We start from the raw sequence: 17,104 nt of genomic DNA on the forward strand, positions 1-17,104 counted from the left end.
AGATGGCTCTTGAACTCTTGACGCAGGCTGATGGCTATGGAGTTATTATTGGCTTGTCGGTTCTATTTTGTCTCATTATTCTTGGGGCTGTGAGGATTCAGAAATGGTATCTCTCAGAAGATTCCGATGCGTCAGAGATGGTATGTTCAATCATCTACTAGTTCGAGGTGTCACGAAGAGAGATCTGACATTGCTACAGTTCATGGTCGCCAACCGCTCAGTCGGCACCGGATTGACATGCTCTGCTGTCTTCTCCAGCTGGATGTGGATCAATGAAAGCGTCTTCTCTGCAGCATACACCTACAAATGGGGAGTTGCTCTACCTGTCTGGTGGGCTAGCGGTCTGTCGTTCCAGATTGCGCTCATGGCCGTCCTGGGCATTGTGGCGAAGCTGAGAGTTCCATACGCCCACACCTCGCTGGAGTTCATGAGAAGACGGTATGGCGGAGCCGTTCATGTCATCTTCATTGTCATGAACTTGGTCAACAACATTTTTGGCTGCGGTAGCATGATTTTAGCTGGCGCTCAGCTGGTGACTGGCATGACCGGCATGCATGTTGTTGCTGCAACTATTCTCATCCCTGCTGGAGGTAAGTGAAGCACAGCCTGACATGTATGACGGTACTGATGCGATGCAGTGGTACTCTATACGGCGGTGGGTGGCATCAAGGCTACGTTCCTTACGGATTTTTTCCATACCACGATAGCGTTGATTTTGTTGATCTACTTTGCCATCGCCGTCATCAGCAACGAGCATATCGGTGGTCCCGTGGGCTTGTACCAGAAAGTCAAAGCGGCAGATGACTACATTGAGGGAAACTACAAGGGTTCACTGCTGTCCTTCAAATCTGAGCCTGGTTCGTAAACATCTCCCTCTTGAGCATTGTGTTCTAACCCCTTTTAGCTATTCTGTTTGGCCTGGTACTGAAGCTGGGTAATCTTGCCCTTGTACTCATGGACACGGCATTCTGGCAGAAGTCGTTCGCTGCAGAAGTGAATGCCACGGTACCTGGTAAGATTCGCCATCTGCTTCGAGGTGATGTAAGCTAAAGTACAGAAGGTTACGACCTGGCGTCCATCGCTATCATCGCCGTCCCCTGGTGCACAGGCACTGTCATTGGACTGGCGGCGCGCGCCATCGAGAAGACTCCAGTGTGGATCAATTACCCAGAGACACTCACCCTGACACAAGTCAACTCTGGACTAGTCATGCCTTACGTTCTCAAATCACTTTTGGGAACGGGGGCGACAGGCGGCCTACTCGTGCTCATCTTCATGGCGATCACCAGCACCGTCTCCTCATCTATGATCGCCGTGAGCAGCATCATCTCCTTAGACTTCTACAGAACATACATCAACCCACGAGCATCCGATCGAACCACGCTCAAAGTCAGCCACTTCGGTGTCGTCTTCCACGGCTGCTTCATGGCAGGATTCGCGATCATGCTGCAATACGCCGGGGCTACGAACAACTGGTCTACCTACTTCCGACCTATCGTCGCAACCCCTGGCATCTTCCCCATGATCCTCGCGCTGCTCTGGTCTCGACAAACAAAGCTTGCGGCGATTCTGGCTCCTCTCCTAGGACTTTCTTGTGGACTGGCGGTCTGGCTTTCCCTATCGTGGTACTACGGCGGTACAATCAACATTAACACAACACAATTGCAGCTTCCTGGACTGTACGGCGCCATCACATCGTTCTTCTCTCCGCTGCTGTTCTCGGTCATCATCTCGTTGCTGAAACCGAGCCGCTTCGACTGGCGCGAATATCTCAAGATTGATCTCATCGAGGACAAGAGCGGTGCTAATAGCAGTAGCGCCAGTTCGACTGGGGTTGACCTCAATCCAGTTGATGTCACTGAGAAGAAAGCCCCTACCGAATCTCTCAATGCCACTGCCCCAGAGCAAGTCACTAGCAACAACGGACCATCGTCGAGTCTCGACAACGTCGTACATCCCTTCGACGAACAGACCCTCCGACACATCAAGTGGTGGGGCAAGTTCGCGGCGATATACTTCGTCGTCAACGTGCTGGTCACCATTGTGCTCTGGCCAATGCCTCTATACCGAGACTGGATCTTCACGCAGAGTTTCTTCGAGGGCTGGGTTGTCGTGGCGTTGATCTGGCAGTGGCTGACATTCTTCACGGTTGTAGCCTTCCCGATCTATGACGGACGCCATGCCATTTCGAAGGTCGTACGCGGTGTCCTCGCGGATCGACGATGGGCTAGAAAGAAGAATTAGAAAATACAGGTATAGATCAAACCAAAACATTGCATGAGTCTGAGTTTCCGATCACTCAAAACACAATGGTGGGCTTATTCAATCCCTATCTTGATATTGGCCACGCCACGATCTACACAGCTCAAGATGCAGGTATCCTTGTCTTCGACCGCCAGAGCGACTCCTTTCCTAATGACCTCGCCCGAGCAAAGACTGACCTTACATGTTCCGCAAGTCCCAGCCTCACACGAAGACATCACATCGAAGCCAGCATCTTGCAGGACGTGAAGGAGAGACCTGTCTGATGGCACATTCAATGTTGTCGATCTATCATCTTCTTCGACTTCTACTTCGAACGGATCGCCGAGATCACCTTCGGTTGATGATCCAAAGCTTTCGAAGTGAAGCAGGTGTCCGGGGCATTGAAGCTGTTTCGCTCGCTCCTCGCACGCGTTCATCAGTTTCGTCGGACCGCAGACGAAGAGTCTAGAATGGAACCGACCATCAGGACTGGCACCTGGAATGACATCTTCCACATTGAGACGTTCGTTCCGCGTTTTGGCATAAATCTTTGTACGATCCGCCGGCAATTCATTCAGGAACGCAGCTTCCTCGACGCTTCGCACGGCATAATGCACCTCAAAGGGGGTGTTATCCCTCTGCCACGTTTTGATGGCAGGCATGAAAGCAGTGACCCCGATACCGCCGATGATGACGATGTTCCGACGAATCTCTTCTTGAGAGCATAAAGTCTCGTGGCCTTCGTCATTCGGGTTGACCCCGGGAGACATTTGGATTTCATCACCGAGTTGAATTTCCTGGTGTAGATATCTTGAACCACCTCTTGAATGGTCGTCTAATGCGACGCCTAGGCAGAACTCGTAAAGGTCTCCAGAGACGATGGAGTAGGACCGCGAAAACTTGGCTTGTGGACCGAATTTCATCTGCGCAAAGGAGAAGGGTCGGAAGGTGGGATCACGGAGTTTCGTCTTCTTCTCCCCGTCGGTCTTCAGCCTGAAAGTCAGATGTTTGACTCGTTTCGTTTCTTGTCGTACGTTCACTAGACTGTATGTTCTCGAAGCCGCGGCCAGTCTCTTGAGCACTAGATCATGATGGTACGTCGATAGACTCTTTAGGTCTGCGAGCTGTTCAAGCAAGTCCGTGCTAACGGTCTTGCCATGTACGACCCGGTGAACGTTCTTTACCGACCATCTAGGATTCGGCCTGTTCACGAGCATCATACTATCACCGGCTTTGATATTTCCAGTCTTCAGCACTCGGAACTGCCAGCCCACACGGCCGTTGCGAAGCACCGTCTTGAGCATCCTGGTATTTTGGAATCGCATATTGACTTGTAACATGGCATGCGTGGCTCGCTGACTTCGAGCACTACTTTTGTGTCGACATCATCTCGTATGGAGTATACATCGCCGACGCAGACATTGTCTTCGTTCATCGTCCTCGTTGTCAAGTTCTCTCCAAAGGCGCCAACTTCGAACAGCCTCGCCCGCTCAGGCTGTTCCGCTCGCCAGGTCGGGTAGTGTTGTGAGGAGTATTGATGCACCGCCCGCTCAATGCCGCCATGGACTGGGGTGATGTGTTCATCGTTGACGAAGCCGGTCCGTGTAGCAGCGACGAGCCCTTGACGTTGCTGTTTGAAGATTGCAGATACTTCTTGGCCGAGAGGCTTTGGCTTTCCTGTGCGTATCTGTGAGAGGACCTCTGGTTCGGGCAGGGGAGCGACATTCAGCTCTTCGACGACTTGTTTCGACATGGGGATCATGTTGAGCTTGCTCTTCCTTCGAAGTTGTCGTGTGAGGATGTCGACGAGTCGGATGTACGTTTTCTGAAGAGCCCTATGTCGGTAGCATAGGACTATATCGAAGGTACATCAGTCTCGATCTGGTAAAGGGGCGGCGAGCAAGACTTGCCGTTTATCTCGAGGCGATCGGCGAAATACGACAGCCCTACGCCTTTGCCGAATGCTTGTGCCAGACCCAAACACCACCTTACCTCCGCAGCGATGCTCAATGGCTCCAAAGTCAGGCGCGGCTGCAGAAGTCTCAACCGTGCCGACCCGTAAACTTCGTATAGGCTTTACAATCGCATTGCATGGACTGACTAACTATGCCACCACTGAGTAAGACTCTCCATGGCAGGCCTAAACTACCTGTTTCACCTTGCCAGTTCCTACATCATACACCAAGCCACTGACAACGGTCCCCTTGTACAGTGCCTTGAGGCTTTTCAGCCATGCCACCTCCTCCCGGACGCTGACCTCTGGGTCAACGAAGGGCAGGAAGTCGAAGTCGGGAGGCACCGCGACGTCACCTTGGTTCTTGTTTATGGTCTCATGCGCTTCATCGTTCGTGAAAGTCGCTGTGCCACAGTCTGTGTGTTTGACCCGAATGACCTCCCTTGTGCGGAGCATGTGTTGCGAGATGAGGATTGAGCGTAGGGCGTCTTTGATGTTGCCTCCTGCGTTACGAATGACGTGGAATTGTCCTATGCCGATGCCGAAGACCTTTGCTGGATCGATTCGTGCGTCGTGACAAGTCACTATGCATGTTCATCAGTTTCCATAAAATGGCAAGTGGTCGATGCGATGTACCCAGACAACACAATCTCGATGGTAGCACTGAAAGATCGCCTCCTGCAAATTCCGCTGCATACTTCTCGTTATCGCGAATGAGTCTCTGAACGTTCTCGGTTGGCATAATGGATATATTTTGGGGAAGAGTGTTCGCTACCTTACCGCTCAATAACCAGCTGTATTATGTATATGCGCTAAGAGTGTCTAAAATCTCGACCGTAAGTTCAGGAGACCTTTTTTTGGCCTGATCCCGGTGGTTGCGCCCTTCGAGCGGACCGTTGATAGAGTTGCAAATCATCGACAGTGCTGAGTGTACCAACTTAGACCGCAATACCCGATCTTCATCCGTTTTCGTGCCATGTTGTGCCAACAACATCACGACCTGCCGTAGCCCCAGGGACCTCTGGTGATCCTACATCGCGCTTCTCAGAATGAATTGAATACAAAAGACCATGCCCTGACAGGGCGAAATAGAAATCGACCATGAAGACCCACGAACAACATAGGGTTTCGATAAGTTTGCATCGGCGTTAGGTTGTACTTCAGGGTCTTTGCTCGCTTCTCATATGCTCAAAAGGGTAAGTGCTTGATCCAAGCGGCCTTAATGCAAGACGGGCGGTCGAAGTGGTATGCCAAAGACCATAACTTGGAGATCTCCATGTCATGCGGTCGCCGTGCTCGATGAGACTTTACGTGCTTGTTTACGCTCTCGCTCTCGCTCTCACTGCTCGCTGGCCGGTTATGTGTATTGCAGGCGAGAAATGGGGCTAATCGAATCGACCTAGAGCAAAGATAAATTGAAAGAAGGTCGCAAGGTCGAACAACAGCACGAGGGTAGAGGTGAGGTCAGGTCTTCTGCCGAGGCGAGAGCGGAACGGAACCAGCTCCGTCCCCAGCGAAAGCCTCCTTCCCGACGACCGCATCGGCCGGCGATTCCCTCTCCACGCTTCGACAACAACTTCTCGAAAACCCTCTGGTCGCCCACAGTGTCTCGATCCGAGGGAAAGAGATGGAGCAAAGAGGAAAGCAGATTCAAGATGCGTGGAAGCGCAACATGTCAAGAAAGATGCCAGGAAAACGTGGAATACCACTACTCTCATTTATCATGACATTCGACACGACGCAGCATTCTACTTGCTCAGGGCAGAATCCCGAGATCGAGCCTGCTTGATATCGTCCTCCTTCATCTCTCGAAGATCGCCCGTGTTCGCGACACCGCCAGTCAACAGAGCGCCGCCAACCTCCTTGGCCATACCCAACGCGCCAGTCTTGCGCTTATAGTAGGTGATATCTAATCCACGTCAGCAAAGAACACCAAGCAGGGCCGTCGCACACATACACTTCGACTGCACCTCGATCAACTTCATACGAGGATCCTCTGGTCCGCCATCGTGCACACCATCCCCCACGTCACCGAACCACGCCGCGATGCCTTTCGAATAGACTTCCTTGATGCGAGGGTCGTCGTTGGAGAGGGTCACTGCCTCGCCGGTCACTGAGATCCAGTCGTGTTTGGAGGAGTCTTCGAAGCTGAGATTGACTTCCTTGTTGGCTTCGAGGTCCTTGAACTTTTGGCTGTTGGTGTTGGCGAGAAAGAGGAAGTCTGGGCCTGATCGCTTGGACACAGCCATGGATCGGGTTACTGGCTGGTGGGAATGTTAGCATTGGACGAATTTTGGTATGCAAGCGCAAGACATACGCCAACACCGTTACGGTATGTGCCAAACATGGAAATGGTCAAGCTGTCCACGAGCTCGTAGAACTCCTTGAACTTCGTCTCGGCCGAAGATTCATTGTCATACTGCTTGGAGACCGCTGGATCTCTGGAAGCATCGATGGAGGAGACTTTCTCGGGCATTCTGAGGATGGCTTGACAAGTAAAGGTACGTGTTGGTTTGAAAGCTGATGTTCTGACTGCACAAGAGGCGAAGCGTGTGGTCTTGAGAAAGGCACTCATTTGTGCTTTCTTGTATCAGGGCGGTCGCTACACGGCTATACGTGTTTGTTTGGCATGGTGACGCTTGCAGAGGTCATGGACCCTGACATGTGCGGAAAGTCATGATGCAAGAATTGCCTCCTTTACGGCTTGGCCGCGACACGTCTCTTTGACCCGAGAGCCTTTCAAGGAAACACTGTTCCACGAGCACTGTAATGGACGCGCTTGCTGTGGGGTACGGTCTTCCAGTTGGCTTTCAAGCCTGCTCTGCTTGATCGGGTTATGGGACATTCGGGCATTGCATTTACCGATCTTCATTCGAGTCGGACCTTTTTCCGCAAAAGATGAACACTTTGCTGCGTACCGGATTCACTACTTGTAGAAGGGGGATGGTGATTCGAGAAGACAGTGTTGAACCGCTCGATCAAGATAGTAGGTGCTAACAAGGCTGCTCGATCTTACACCAGCGGAAACATTGCATTTGACTATCGAGACATCCATTGCTAGATATTCCACAATGACATGTTACAAGCCTGTTGTCCCACCGATACCACCTCAATCCAAGCCAGCATCGCCGTCTCACGTGCAACATCTCAAACCCAGCCGTCGAAGTGAATGAAACTCCTCGATGCCTGAAGCTCAAACCGGTAGCGCCCGCCGTACCTTCCCAATCCAGCACCGCACGTCACCATATCTCAAACATCACTTTCGTTGCTCAAAACCACAAACACATGAAACCTCTCAACCCCATCACTCGTTCCAACCAACTCATTCGCCACTTCACCATGTCCACCTCCCAACAACTCCCCCGCATCGACAAAATCGGGCCCCTCAAACCCGAAGAAGCGAAATGGACCGAATTGCGCAAGATTGAGGTATCTCCAAAAAACCCCCCCAGACAGACCCACCTCCCACCTATCACTTCAAGCAGCTCATGACCCTCCTTTCAGTGGACAGACCAATCCGGCAAACCCCGCATCTGGGAATCCGCCGCGCGCAAAACGCGCAAAGAATCCGGCATCGACGCCGTCACCATCGCGCCCATCCTGCGGCACCCATCCAAACCGCCCTCGACGATGCTCGTGCTGCAGTACCGGCCCCCCGTGGAGGCCGTGTGTGTCGAGTTTCCTGCGGGACTGATCGATGCGGGGGAGACGCCGGAGCAGGCGGCGGTGCGGGAGTTGAGGGAGGAGACGGGGTATGTCGGGACGGTGAGTGGGAGTGAGGGAGTGATGGCGATGCAGCCTGGGCTGACGGGGAGGACGTGTAAGGTGCTTGATGTTAGTCCGACTGTTGTTGCGGATCCGGGGTTGACGAATGCGAATATGCAGGTATGTTTCTCCTATCCTGTCCTTGCCCTTTTACTCGATCCGGTTGGGGGTGTGTGCTGATTGTTGGAGGATGTAGATGGTCACGATCGAAGTCAACCTCAAAGAAGGCGAGGAGACGCCGGAGCAGCATCTCGACGAAGGGGAGCATATCGAGAGAGTCATCGTGCCTCTCAATGAGCTGTATCATAAGTTGCAAGGTACGTTTCTCGTTACCCCTTTTCCACCTCCTCCTCGCCGTTCTCTGCAGAAAGAAATACCAACCGTTCATTATCAGCGCTGTCGAAGGAAGAGGGCAAGATTGTCGATGCTAGGTAAGTAACCGCAACACTTTTGTGAAAAGTAGGGGGTTTCCAGCTGACGTTATGTAGGCTCTTCCACTGGGCTCTAGGCCTCCACTGGGCGGGTCGTCTCGATCTCAAGAGCTGATCGCTGATCATGCACAGACTTCGACAAGCAAGGCTATGTCACCGACATCTACGTCGCATTCGTGGCGTATGGGTGGCATTGGGGTGGGAAGTATACCCAGACTTCGGAAACGAGAGAATAGTCAGGGGGAGAGGCTTGCTGGTAGAGATGGTATTGACCTCAAAGGTAGAAGAGGTTTGCGGTACTGTCACAGCCCAAAAGCCGCTCCATGCATAGGCCTGCATGAATGTGTCTCATAATACATAAAAATGCAATGCCCACGGAACCCAACAATGTGTGGAACTGACCACCGCTGCGCTATGCAATGCTTCAATTCGTTTCCCCAAAAATGCAATTTCCCACATACACTTCCTCTCACACATCACTACTCCCACACAACAGCCTCCTCCACCCTCCACTCTTCCTCTTCGCCTTGCGATTTATACGGACCGTCCCGTTCGACGACGACGTAGGCGGAACTGCTCCATCGTCGACGACCTTAGCAGGCGTCGAACTCGCTGACGTATCCGTGGCCAGACTCTCGCGGTGCTCGGGCTTGTCGACTGAATCCCGTATACGCGGCTGTCGGCTAGGCGTCTCTGCGCCGGGGGCAGTCTCCTCGTCCTGAGCGAACGAAGGTCGAGCTACGGACTCCTTGCGTTGGTGAGTGTTCTCGCCGTTGGCTAAAGGTGAGGGCTTCTTCTTCGGGGTCGGGGTGGAATTGAATTCTCGAGAGAGGTCTTCGCGCGAGGTCTCTTGGAGTGGGTCCTGGCTGACTATGAGGTCGGGGCGCCATGTTGCTTGCTGGTTGTTTTTGCGGCGGTTGCTTGCTGCACGGTGGACGAGGACTGTCGCTGTCGAGTCGGCGCGGGTTCGACCTGTTCTGCTGACCACACTGGCTGACCGACTTGGAGCTGGCGACTCGATTGGCTCATCTTCTTCGCGCACAGAATAGGTACTACTTCTTGCGCTTCTGCTGAGTACGCTGGTTCTTCGAATGATGCCAGAGCTAAGGCTTTTCAAACTAGAACGCTTGTCCATGGGAATTTGTGCAGGCGATCCAGGCGGTGTGTTGACTGGGGTCGATCCGGTCTTTCCGGGGGAGGTACCAAAGATGGCGCCTTCCTTGTCCTTGTCTTCATACTTGAAGTTTGGGCTCCAACCTTCCTTGAATACCACCCAGATCGCAGTCATGGTGATGATCTCGCGTAGTTGGTCGTCCGTTTCGTGTTGCAGCTGCTCATCCTCGTCGTTCATGGCCTCTTCCAGGACGGTCGTCGTGGCTTTGGGCGTGCTCAGCGGGGTGACAGCAGCTCCATCAGGCATCTTGTAAGTATCGTTGACATCGAGGCCAGTACTAGATAAAGTCGCAATGATCGGATGTTTTCGGCTATTGGGCGAAATCGTGCTGAAGTTGAAGCGGCGCTTCCCGGCTTTCGTTGCGACCTTGCCATCTTTCGATTTCTTTGGCACCCACCTTACCGTCAGTCCCAAGCCGTGTTCGTCGGCAGTAAAGAATTCGTATCCGCCGTTGGGTGTCGGATATGCCTCCCAGACTTTGCCATTTGCCATGTGAATTTGCGCCTTGCCGCCCGCATTCTTCTCTTCATCTTTCTTGCCCTTGCAGATCAAGCCAACAACATCGCGCATCTCCTGCTCCACATCCGCCTCCTCTCGACTGTACTTCTCTGCTTTCAACACCACCAAATCATTGGTACATAGACTGTGCTTCGATTTGAACACCCTGGTAATCGCACGCTGTAACTTGACACTAAAGTTGATGGATGGAATGATTTCGAGCGACGGCCGGGGTCGGGCATTGGCGCTCAGTTTGTGGAATTGTAGTAACGATCGTGGTCGTCGATGAAGCTTTTGCAATGTCTTTGATTCTGTCGGCGGGTGGCATATGCTGAATTGCGTCTTTGGTCGCGCGGCTCTCTTCGCGCGCTTGAGGCCGTCAAAACTGCCCTCGCGTGACCCGTCTTCGCTGTTGCTCCGGGTATCTGGTTCGGCGAACATGATCGACCCGCTGCTTCTGCTTGGCGATGGTGGACCTCGACTGTGCTGGTTGATGTTCGGGACCGTGGCCAGACTCGGGTGCTTCAGCGCGGATTGGTTTTGACTGTGGGCGTCGGCGTTTGGTGCGAGCGCGGCATCGTCGTTATCTTTGCTGTTTGCGTCGTCGGGGCTGGCGAAGGGATTGAGCATGCTCATGAGGTTCGTCGGCAATGACGCTGTCCATCGCGCTAGACTGGGCTCTGCGGGCAGCGCGGTCGTCGCCGTCGCGGTTGCCATGCTGCATAGTCCAGAGGGGCGAAACAATGTGCACTCGACATGGAGGAGGAGAAGAAGAGGTGCGTCCGGTCGCGAGGCAGCGAGATTGAGACACACGAGGCCGGCGAGCGAAGGAGTTGTCTGACGTGAAGACAGCCAGACTGGATACGGGGGTTGGCTGCTGCTGCTGCGGGAGGTGGGCCGACTCTCGCCTGGTCAGCCTCTGCGTCGCAGATCCTTAGCCGCAGTGGGATGCCCAGCGGCGGATCGTCAGGGTTGCGCGTGGCTTGTCTCCCTAATCCATCCTGCCTGAGGCGCAGCGCAGGGTCAACAGAGGGAGGGGGCTGAAGGGGGAGAGAGGTCCAACCAAATGTTGGTAAAAGAGCAGCTGGAGGTGCCCGACTAATATCTCAGGACGGGCTGGCGGCGTCGTCAGATGTTTGCGGCCGGGGTCAGGCCATGCCAAAGCAATGCTTGTCCTGCCTGGTGCGTCCTTTGTACACGGAGACAACAAAGCTGCGACTTCCGGACAGCCTTCGTCGTCGCCAAGCCCAGCGACAACAGGTTCGCGCCAGCAACCGGCCATCCCTGCAGCACCACGCCCGCCCGTCATACATTTCGAGCGTGCATCCTCTCACGATTCCCATATCCTGCAAAGCGCGGCCGTCCGGAGTCGTCGGACCACCTGTCGTTCCGCTCACCAAGCACGCCCGATGACTACACACCGGTCCCGCCAACTGCCAATTACTACTGCGAAATCCCTGTGCAAGCCGAGCCTTCTCCTTCGCGTAGTTATCCGCGCAGCTATGAAAAGGTCGTGTTTAATGACCGAACGCCTTGATCACACGCGAGAGGAATGGAACCCTGGGTCAGCTTGCCAACGAACCCATCCGAATCCTGTCCAGCGCCTCGCATACCACCTTCATCATCAGCGCGCCGCGAAGGAATTGGTTGCGCTGCTGATGGACGATCCGTCCTCCAACACGCCACGTAAAGCTGTATGTAGCTAGAAGGTAGCTGGCATCTAGTAATCGCATCTCCGCGTACAAACCCAATGACTGGCGCTGAGTGAGCCCTGCGCAGTCTCTGTAGCGCTGGACAGAGGACAAAAAACAAATTCAGCCGGACCAGTCTCGTGCAACCTTCGCGCTGCACAGGCCGCGGGATCCGATTGCACAGCTTGTGCTGTCCAACAACAACAACACCTCCACGTCGCCGATGGAAGGATTATGCGATGTTCCCGAGAGCGAGCGAGGTGGGTGCCATCGCTGCCAAGACGGATGCATTGGCGATCGTGCATTGAAAGCATTGCTTCGTCGTGACAATTCCGACTTGGCTGATTCGTACATGATCACTATGAATCGCCACTCGTATCATACTGTATGCCCTCGTGTTTGTTCACACGATGTGCAATTCTTTCATCGTGTCGGCTAAATGTTGCGTCCGAATCGAGCTTAGCTTCTTTCTGAAGCCAACGTTTCCGACTACACCTCGCGACTGAGGCACCAGCATTTCTCCCATCATCACTCGGCCAAAACACTTCATCTGCGCCATTTTCATCGCGCGCCGTCGTGCGTACCACCGTCAACGTCCCAATGGCTCTCAATGGGGGATCCACACCCACCCAGGCAACATCAAGCCCCGTCTCTACGAATGCGAGCATCGGACGACTAATCCGCCTGTTCTGGGTCTGGAAAGCTCTGCTTCTCACTATAGCGGCCGTAAGCCCTGGTCCCGGCTACGACACATCAACTCAGATTCTCTTCGATCGCTACCCGTCTTATTCAGAGACTTGGCTGGCTGAGGCATCCAGGTGGCTTGCAGCTAAGCTGACGAAATGGGACGCCATATATTTCACCAACACAGCCGCGCGTGGCCTCGCGTTTGAGCAGGAGTGGGCATTTAGTCCGGTCTTCTCGAAAGTGGTCTCTTTTCTTGCGGGAGGTGCGTTTTGAATACATTCGACGTGAGGGTTCTGGATCGAGGCTAAGTATTACTTTCAGTGTTTCCTTACAGTGTTTGCGGCTCTCGAATAGTCTGCAACGCGTGGGCTGGCATTCTCATCTCGCACGTCTCGCATTTAGGCGCCGTTCTCGTCCTGTTCGCTCTCACCTATCAGCTCATACCCGCTAGCGATGACAAGAGGCGTCAAATCGCCTTTACAACAGCATGCCTTCATGTCATCTCACCCGGCGGTCTATTCTTGTCAGCATTCTACGGCGAGAGCGCTTTTGCCTTACTCAACTTCAGTGGTATGGCGATTTTTGCCCTGCCCACGTCGTCTCGGCTTGAGACCAGCTTCGATGTCTATAGGGGCGCAAAGATCATTGCGGGTGGTCTCGCATTTGGACTCGCATCTGTTGCGAGGAGCAATGGTATCTTCAGTGGCGTCTTTCTGGCCTGGGATGCCGTGGCTCAGCTTCCTATTCTACCACACATGCTCCAGCAAAGGCAGTGGAACAAGTTGTTTTGGCTCGCATCGACTCTTCTGAGTGGGTCGCTCATTCTGGTCTGCCAAGTCCTTTTACAAGGATGGGCGTATGCACAGTATTGCACGAAAGGCAACTGGCGGCCTTGGTGTGCCTGGCTGCCTCCAAGCATCTACACCTGGGTACAGCAGCACTACTGGGGTGTCGGCTTTCTACGCTACTGGACGCTTTCGAATGCACCGCTGTTCGCGCTGGCCGCTCCAATGGCTTTTGTTCTATTTGGAACGGGCATCGTTGCACTGGAGCGGACAAAGTTGATGGCAATGGTTCAAGATACCCTAGGTAAAGGCAAAGGCTCCGACAAGAAGGTACTAGTTGAGACTGCAGCGCAAACCCGCTTCGTTGGCTTCGTGTTCCGCTTTGCGCTTCCCCAGGTCATCTTGGCTACTCTGGCCCTCACCAGCTTCCACGTCCAGATCCTCAACCGCATCTCTTCTGGATACCCAGTCTGGTACATCGTCCTTGCCATAGCCATCCACGCGGACACATCAGGACTCTCGGCAAAGAAGTACGGCTTCTTTTTAGGCTGGCTGACGCAACATTCCACGTGGATCATTCGAGCAATGGTGATGTACGCCATAGTTCAAGGTGGTCTTTACGCGAGTTTCATGCCGCCAGCTTGAAGAATTGTTGTTGCCTGGAACACAGCGCCGCGGTTCTTCGGTTTATTCGGCCGTGTAACAGGCTGCTGATAAGCCTGAAACACTGCACTTTCAGACGACGCATGAATGATCTCTCGCTGCAGCAATAGAAGAGCTGAAACGGCAGCTTCAAATCAGCTCGAGTACGTGTCAAAGACGAATGGCAGTGGCTTAGCTCTTGGATACCTGAGCTCTCCACATTCGGCCATGAGAGCTCCAATGCACCTCCAGCAACCGAGAAGCCAGACTCAGGTTTTACTGCATTTTTCAGTGAGTACAGAAATATATTCAGATCGATCTGCCAGGAACGCGTACTTCAAAGCCACTCTCATTGGATTGAGTTTGGTATCATGCAGGAACAATGCCACTCTTGGACGGCTTCTCGGCACCACAGGCTGCTATAGACAAGAGTCACGTGGCTCGGTCGTCAAACATCTATACATTGTTTAAAGACAAGAAGAAGTGGTAGACGAAAATGTCGACAGCTTACAGTCTTCAATGGCCCATCAGCGCCAGCGTGTTACAAGAGCATGCGATCGATGCAGAACGCTCAAGGTGCGAAAAATATTCAAATCATCGCACAATGACTACTCACATTTCCCTACAGTCCAAATGCGATGGCGCACAACCAATCTACTCTCGCTGCAGAACATACGGATACCAATGCACATGGGATATGGGCGGTCGTCGCGGGTTCACCCATGACAATATCCAGCCGACGCCGGGCTACATGTCACCCCAGTCCTACATAGCTTCGCTTCGCCAAGCAATCCAAGCGTACGAGAAACTCGTACTTGATGTGCGTGCTGTCCTGGGAGAGATCGATCGAGCTCGGCTTGATGAACGTCTTCTGCACATCAGGGCGACTTTACCGGCAGATTTGATGGATGAGAGTCACCTGATGGGACGAGAGGTAGGTGATAGTCTACAAAACACATCTCCAAGCAGTCAAGACGTTGGATCTTCCGATCAAGTACAGTACGGTCACGGACAATCCTGGCCCCTGCGGGATTTGCGGACACATGAAAGATCCGGTACGTTCGAGCTCAAGCAGTCGTCCATTCGTACCAACCGAGACCTCGGCTTCCCCTTACATATAGCCACGGCAGGCATTGACAATCACACCGTAAAAACAGTTTCGGAATTCGAGCCCTTCATTACCTCGCAACCGCAAAACGTGCGGTCCGAAACTGCAGTCGATCATGTGCCTGCAAATTTCTCTTCGGTCTCGGCATCGTATGTTTCCGCGTCGACCGCCCCTTCGGACGCGGGATGGAGTCAGGCCCCGTTCGATGTCTCGCAAGAGCAATGGTCATTTGGAATGACTGATACGTCGATGAATTCATCGTTCTCGCAGTTTGAGATGCCCGAACTGGAGACGCAATACCCATGGCCACCGGATCTTCCATGGAACTTTGACGACCAGACGCAAGCTGACATGGCCTGTACGAATGTGTCTCAGAAGATTACTTATCGAAAGAACGCCATAACCCCTACATCTTTCATACAAGCCTCCGCCGAGAATATTCGAACAGCGTCTAGACTCCTCGAAGGAACCCGCTACAACGACCCCTGCACATCGACCAGGATCTTCACATGCTTATCCTTCTCGTTGATCAGCGCTAGATACCCATCATCGACCAACTTATCCATCTTGATCTTGCTCGTGATCATGCGATGCGGCTTCAGCTTCCCCGCCGCTAACGCATCAACAACACCTTGGAAGTCCTTCTTCTGGTAGCCCAGCACGGCTTTATATGAGGCCTCGCGGAAGACGAGCCAGTTGGGGTTGAACGGGACCTAGAAAGACCACATATCAGCCAAGAATCAAAGCATGAGGGTGTCACGAGCAGGGCATGTCTCTCACCTCCTTCTCCCAAATCGCCACATTCACCACCGTGCCTCTCGACCGCACAGTCTGACAAGCCGTCTCCAAACTCTTCGGCACGCCCGCACAATCAAACACGATATCCGGCCCATTCAAACCCCCACAAATCTCCAGGCACGTACTCGCCAAATCCACCTTGGACGGATCAAGAACATGATGTGCCCCAAACGCCTCCGCAAACTCCTGCCGCTTCCTCGCCACCTCCGCGCAAATCACCGTGTGCGCGCCCCTCCCGAGCAACACCTGCACAACAGCCAACCCGATCGGGCCCCCGCCTAGCACGAGACACTTCGGCTCTTTCAAGTCTGCAATAGGCGACGCATCAACCGCATGCCACGCGACCGCCAACGGCTCGACCAGCGCCCCGACATCCAACTCGACATTCTGAGGTAACGGGAAGACGGCCTCCTGCGGCACGACGACGGCTTCGCTCATACCGCCTCCCCCTCCGGAGAGGCCTACAAAACCGCCGTTCGGGCAGGCGTTTTCGGCGTTGACGCTGCAGGCACCGCAGCGGCCGCAGTAGATTGTGGGTTGGATGGCGACTTTGGTGCCGGGTTTCAGGGAGGTGTTGGAGACGTTGGGGCCGAGGCGTTTGATCGTGCCGCTGAATTCGTGGCCGATGGTTATGGGGATGGATTCTTTCGTGACGGGGTGTGGGGAGGTTGGGGAGAAACTGGAATATCGTTAGGATTGGATGTAGGTGGAATGCAACTGGGAGAGGAGGGTTGGTTTACTTGGGTCCGCCCATGTATTCGTGGAGGTCTGTGCCGCAGATTCCTACGTATGCGGGTTCGATGAGGACTTGGCCTTCGCCGCATTCGGGGATGGGGATGTCGTCTTTGATTTGGATGTCTTCTTTGCCGTAGTACCGTGCGGCTTTCATCTTGGCGGCTGGTGTCGTGTGGTGCTTGACTAAGTACGTGTTTCTCAAGAGCTACTAGAGGTCTGAATTTGTGGTGTATAACTTGCCTTATACACCAATGAGAAAGGCTATGAGTGGAAAACAGAAGAGTGTGCAAATGAAAATCGAACAACAGCAGCTCGTCACCTTACTTACACTGCCGTCACGCACCCGGTCACCCTAGCTTACAGCACTACCGGTTGTACCTTTGGCCCGAGACGTGGCATCAGAGACAGCTGCTCCTTTGATCGGCCGCGAGATAGATCACGGTAGGTGGTGGTGGCGGTTCTCACTCATCGCAACCCCGCCACGATTGCCGTTGCTGTCACGTGGAATGCGGGGTACACGTCGTGTGAGGAGCTGAGGGTCTTGGTCTTTGGAATGGCCCTCCGTCTTGCTATGCTAGCAAGGATGAAGACG

At 53.6% G+C, this 17,104-nt stretch overlaps 8 protein-coding genes across 8 annotated transcripts; 3 read left to right on the top strand and 5 right to left on the bottom strand.

Moving 5' to 3' along the window:
• Positions 1-2: 2 nt before the first annotated feature.
• Positions 3-2,244, top strand: M409DRAFT_29829 (uncharacterized protein; the record flags this gene model as incomplete). Its single annotated transcript, XM_033809646.1, has 5 exons — positions 3-140; positions 200-590; positions 639-857; positions 905-1,012; positions 1,061-2,244. 5 exons carry the CDS (start codon positions 3-5, stop codon positions 2,242-2,244), a joined length of 2,040 nt encoding a protein of 679 aa, XP_033660551.1.
• Positions 2,245-2,318: 74 nt separating this feature from the next.
• Positions 2,319-4,006, bottom strand: M409DRAFT_70848 (uncharacterized protein; the record flags this gene model as incomplete). The annotated part of the gene is made up of 2 exons (XM_033818920.1): positions 2,319-3,599; positions 3,650-4,006. The coding sequence occupies 2 exons, from the start codon at positions 4,004-4,006 to the stop codon at positions 2,319-2,321; spliced, it is 1,638 nt and encodes a 545-aa protein (XP_033660552.1).
• Positions 4,007-4,384: 378 nt separating this feature from the next.
• Positions 4,385-4,940, bottom strand: M409DRAFT_70849 (uncharacterized protein; the record flags this gene model as incomplete). Its single annotated transcript, XM_033818921.1, has 2 exons — positions 4,385-4,782; positions 4,835-4,940. 2 exons carry the CDS (start codon positions 4,938-4,940, stop codon positions 4,385-4,387), a joined length of 504 nt encoding a protein of 167 aa, XP_033660553.1.
• Positions 4,941-5,946: 1,006 nt separating this feature from the next.
• Positions 5,947-6,674, bottom strand: M409DRAFT_70850 (uncharacterized protein; the record flags this gene model as incomplete). Its single annotated transcript, XM_033818922.1, has 3 exons — positions 5,947-6,107; positions 6,156-6,462; positions 6,516-6,674. 3 exons carry the CDS (start codon positions 6,672-6,674, stop codon positions 5,947-5,949), a joined length of 627 nt encoding a protein of 208 aa, XP_033660554.1.
• An 863-nt stretch (positions 6,675-7,537) lies between these two features.
• M409DRAFT_29832 (uncharacterized protein) lies at positions 7,538-8,630 on the top strand (the record flags this gene model as incomplete). The annotated part of the gene is made up of 7 exons (XM_033809647.1): positions 7,538-7,627; positions 7,703-7,963; positions 8,024-8,083; positions 8,160-8,280; positions 8,358-8,394; positions 8,452-8,486; positions 8,527-8,630. 7 exons carry the CDS (start codon positions 7,538-7,540, stop codon positions 8,628-8,630), a joined length of 708 nt encoding a protein of 235 aa, XP_033660555.1.
• Positions 8,631-8,863: 233 nt separating this feature from the next.
• Positions 8,864-10,702, bottom strand: M409DRAFT_70852 (uncharacterized protein; the record flags this gene model as incomplete). The annotated part of the gene is made up of 2 exons (XM_033818923.1): positions 8,864-9,077; positions 9,141-10,702. The coding sequence occupies 2 exons, from the start codon at positions 10,700-10,702 to the stop codon at positions 8,864-8,866; spliced, it is 1,776 nt and encodes a 591-aa protein (XP_033660556.1).
• Positions 10,703-12,357: 1,655 nt separating this feature from the next.
• Positions 12,358-13,874, top strand: M409DRAFT_70853 (glycosyltransferase family 76 protein; the record flags this gene model as incomplete). The annotated part of the gene is made up of 2 exons (XM_033818924.1): positions 12,358-12,706; positions 12,766-13,874. 2 exons carry the CDS (start codon positions 12,358-12,360, stop codon positions 13,872-13,874), a joined length of 1,458 nt encoding a protein of 485 aa, XP_033660557.1.
• Positions 13,875-15,452: 1,578 nt separating this feature from the next.
• M409DRAFT_29835 (uncharacterized protein) lies at positions 15,453-16,666 on the bottom strand (the record flags this gene model as incomplete). The annotated part of the gene is made up of 3 exons (XM_033809648.1): positions 15,453-15,692; positions 15,760-16,456; positions 16,518-16,666. The coding sequence occupies 3 exons, from the start codon at positions 16,664-16,666 to the stop codon at positions 15,453-15,455; spliced, it is 1,086 nt and encodes a 361-aa protein (XP_033660558.1).
• Between the last annotated feature and the right edge of the window lie 438 nt (positions 16,667-17,104).

Source organism: Zasmidium cellare, assembly GCF_010093935.1.
Source record: "Zasmidium cellare ATCC 36951 unplaced genomic scaffold M409scaffold_56, whole genome shotgun sequence".
Classification (NCBI taxonomy): domain Eukaryota; kingdom Fungi; phylum Ascomycota; class Dothideomycetes; order Mycosphaerellales; family Mycosphaerellaceae; genus Zasmidium; species Zasmidium cellare.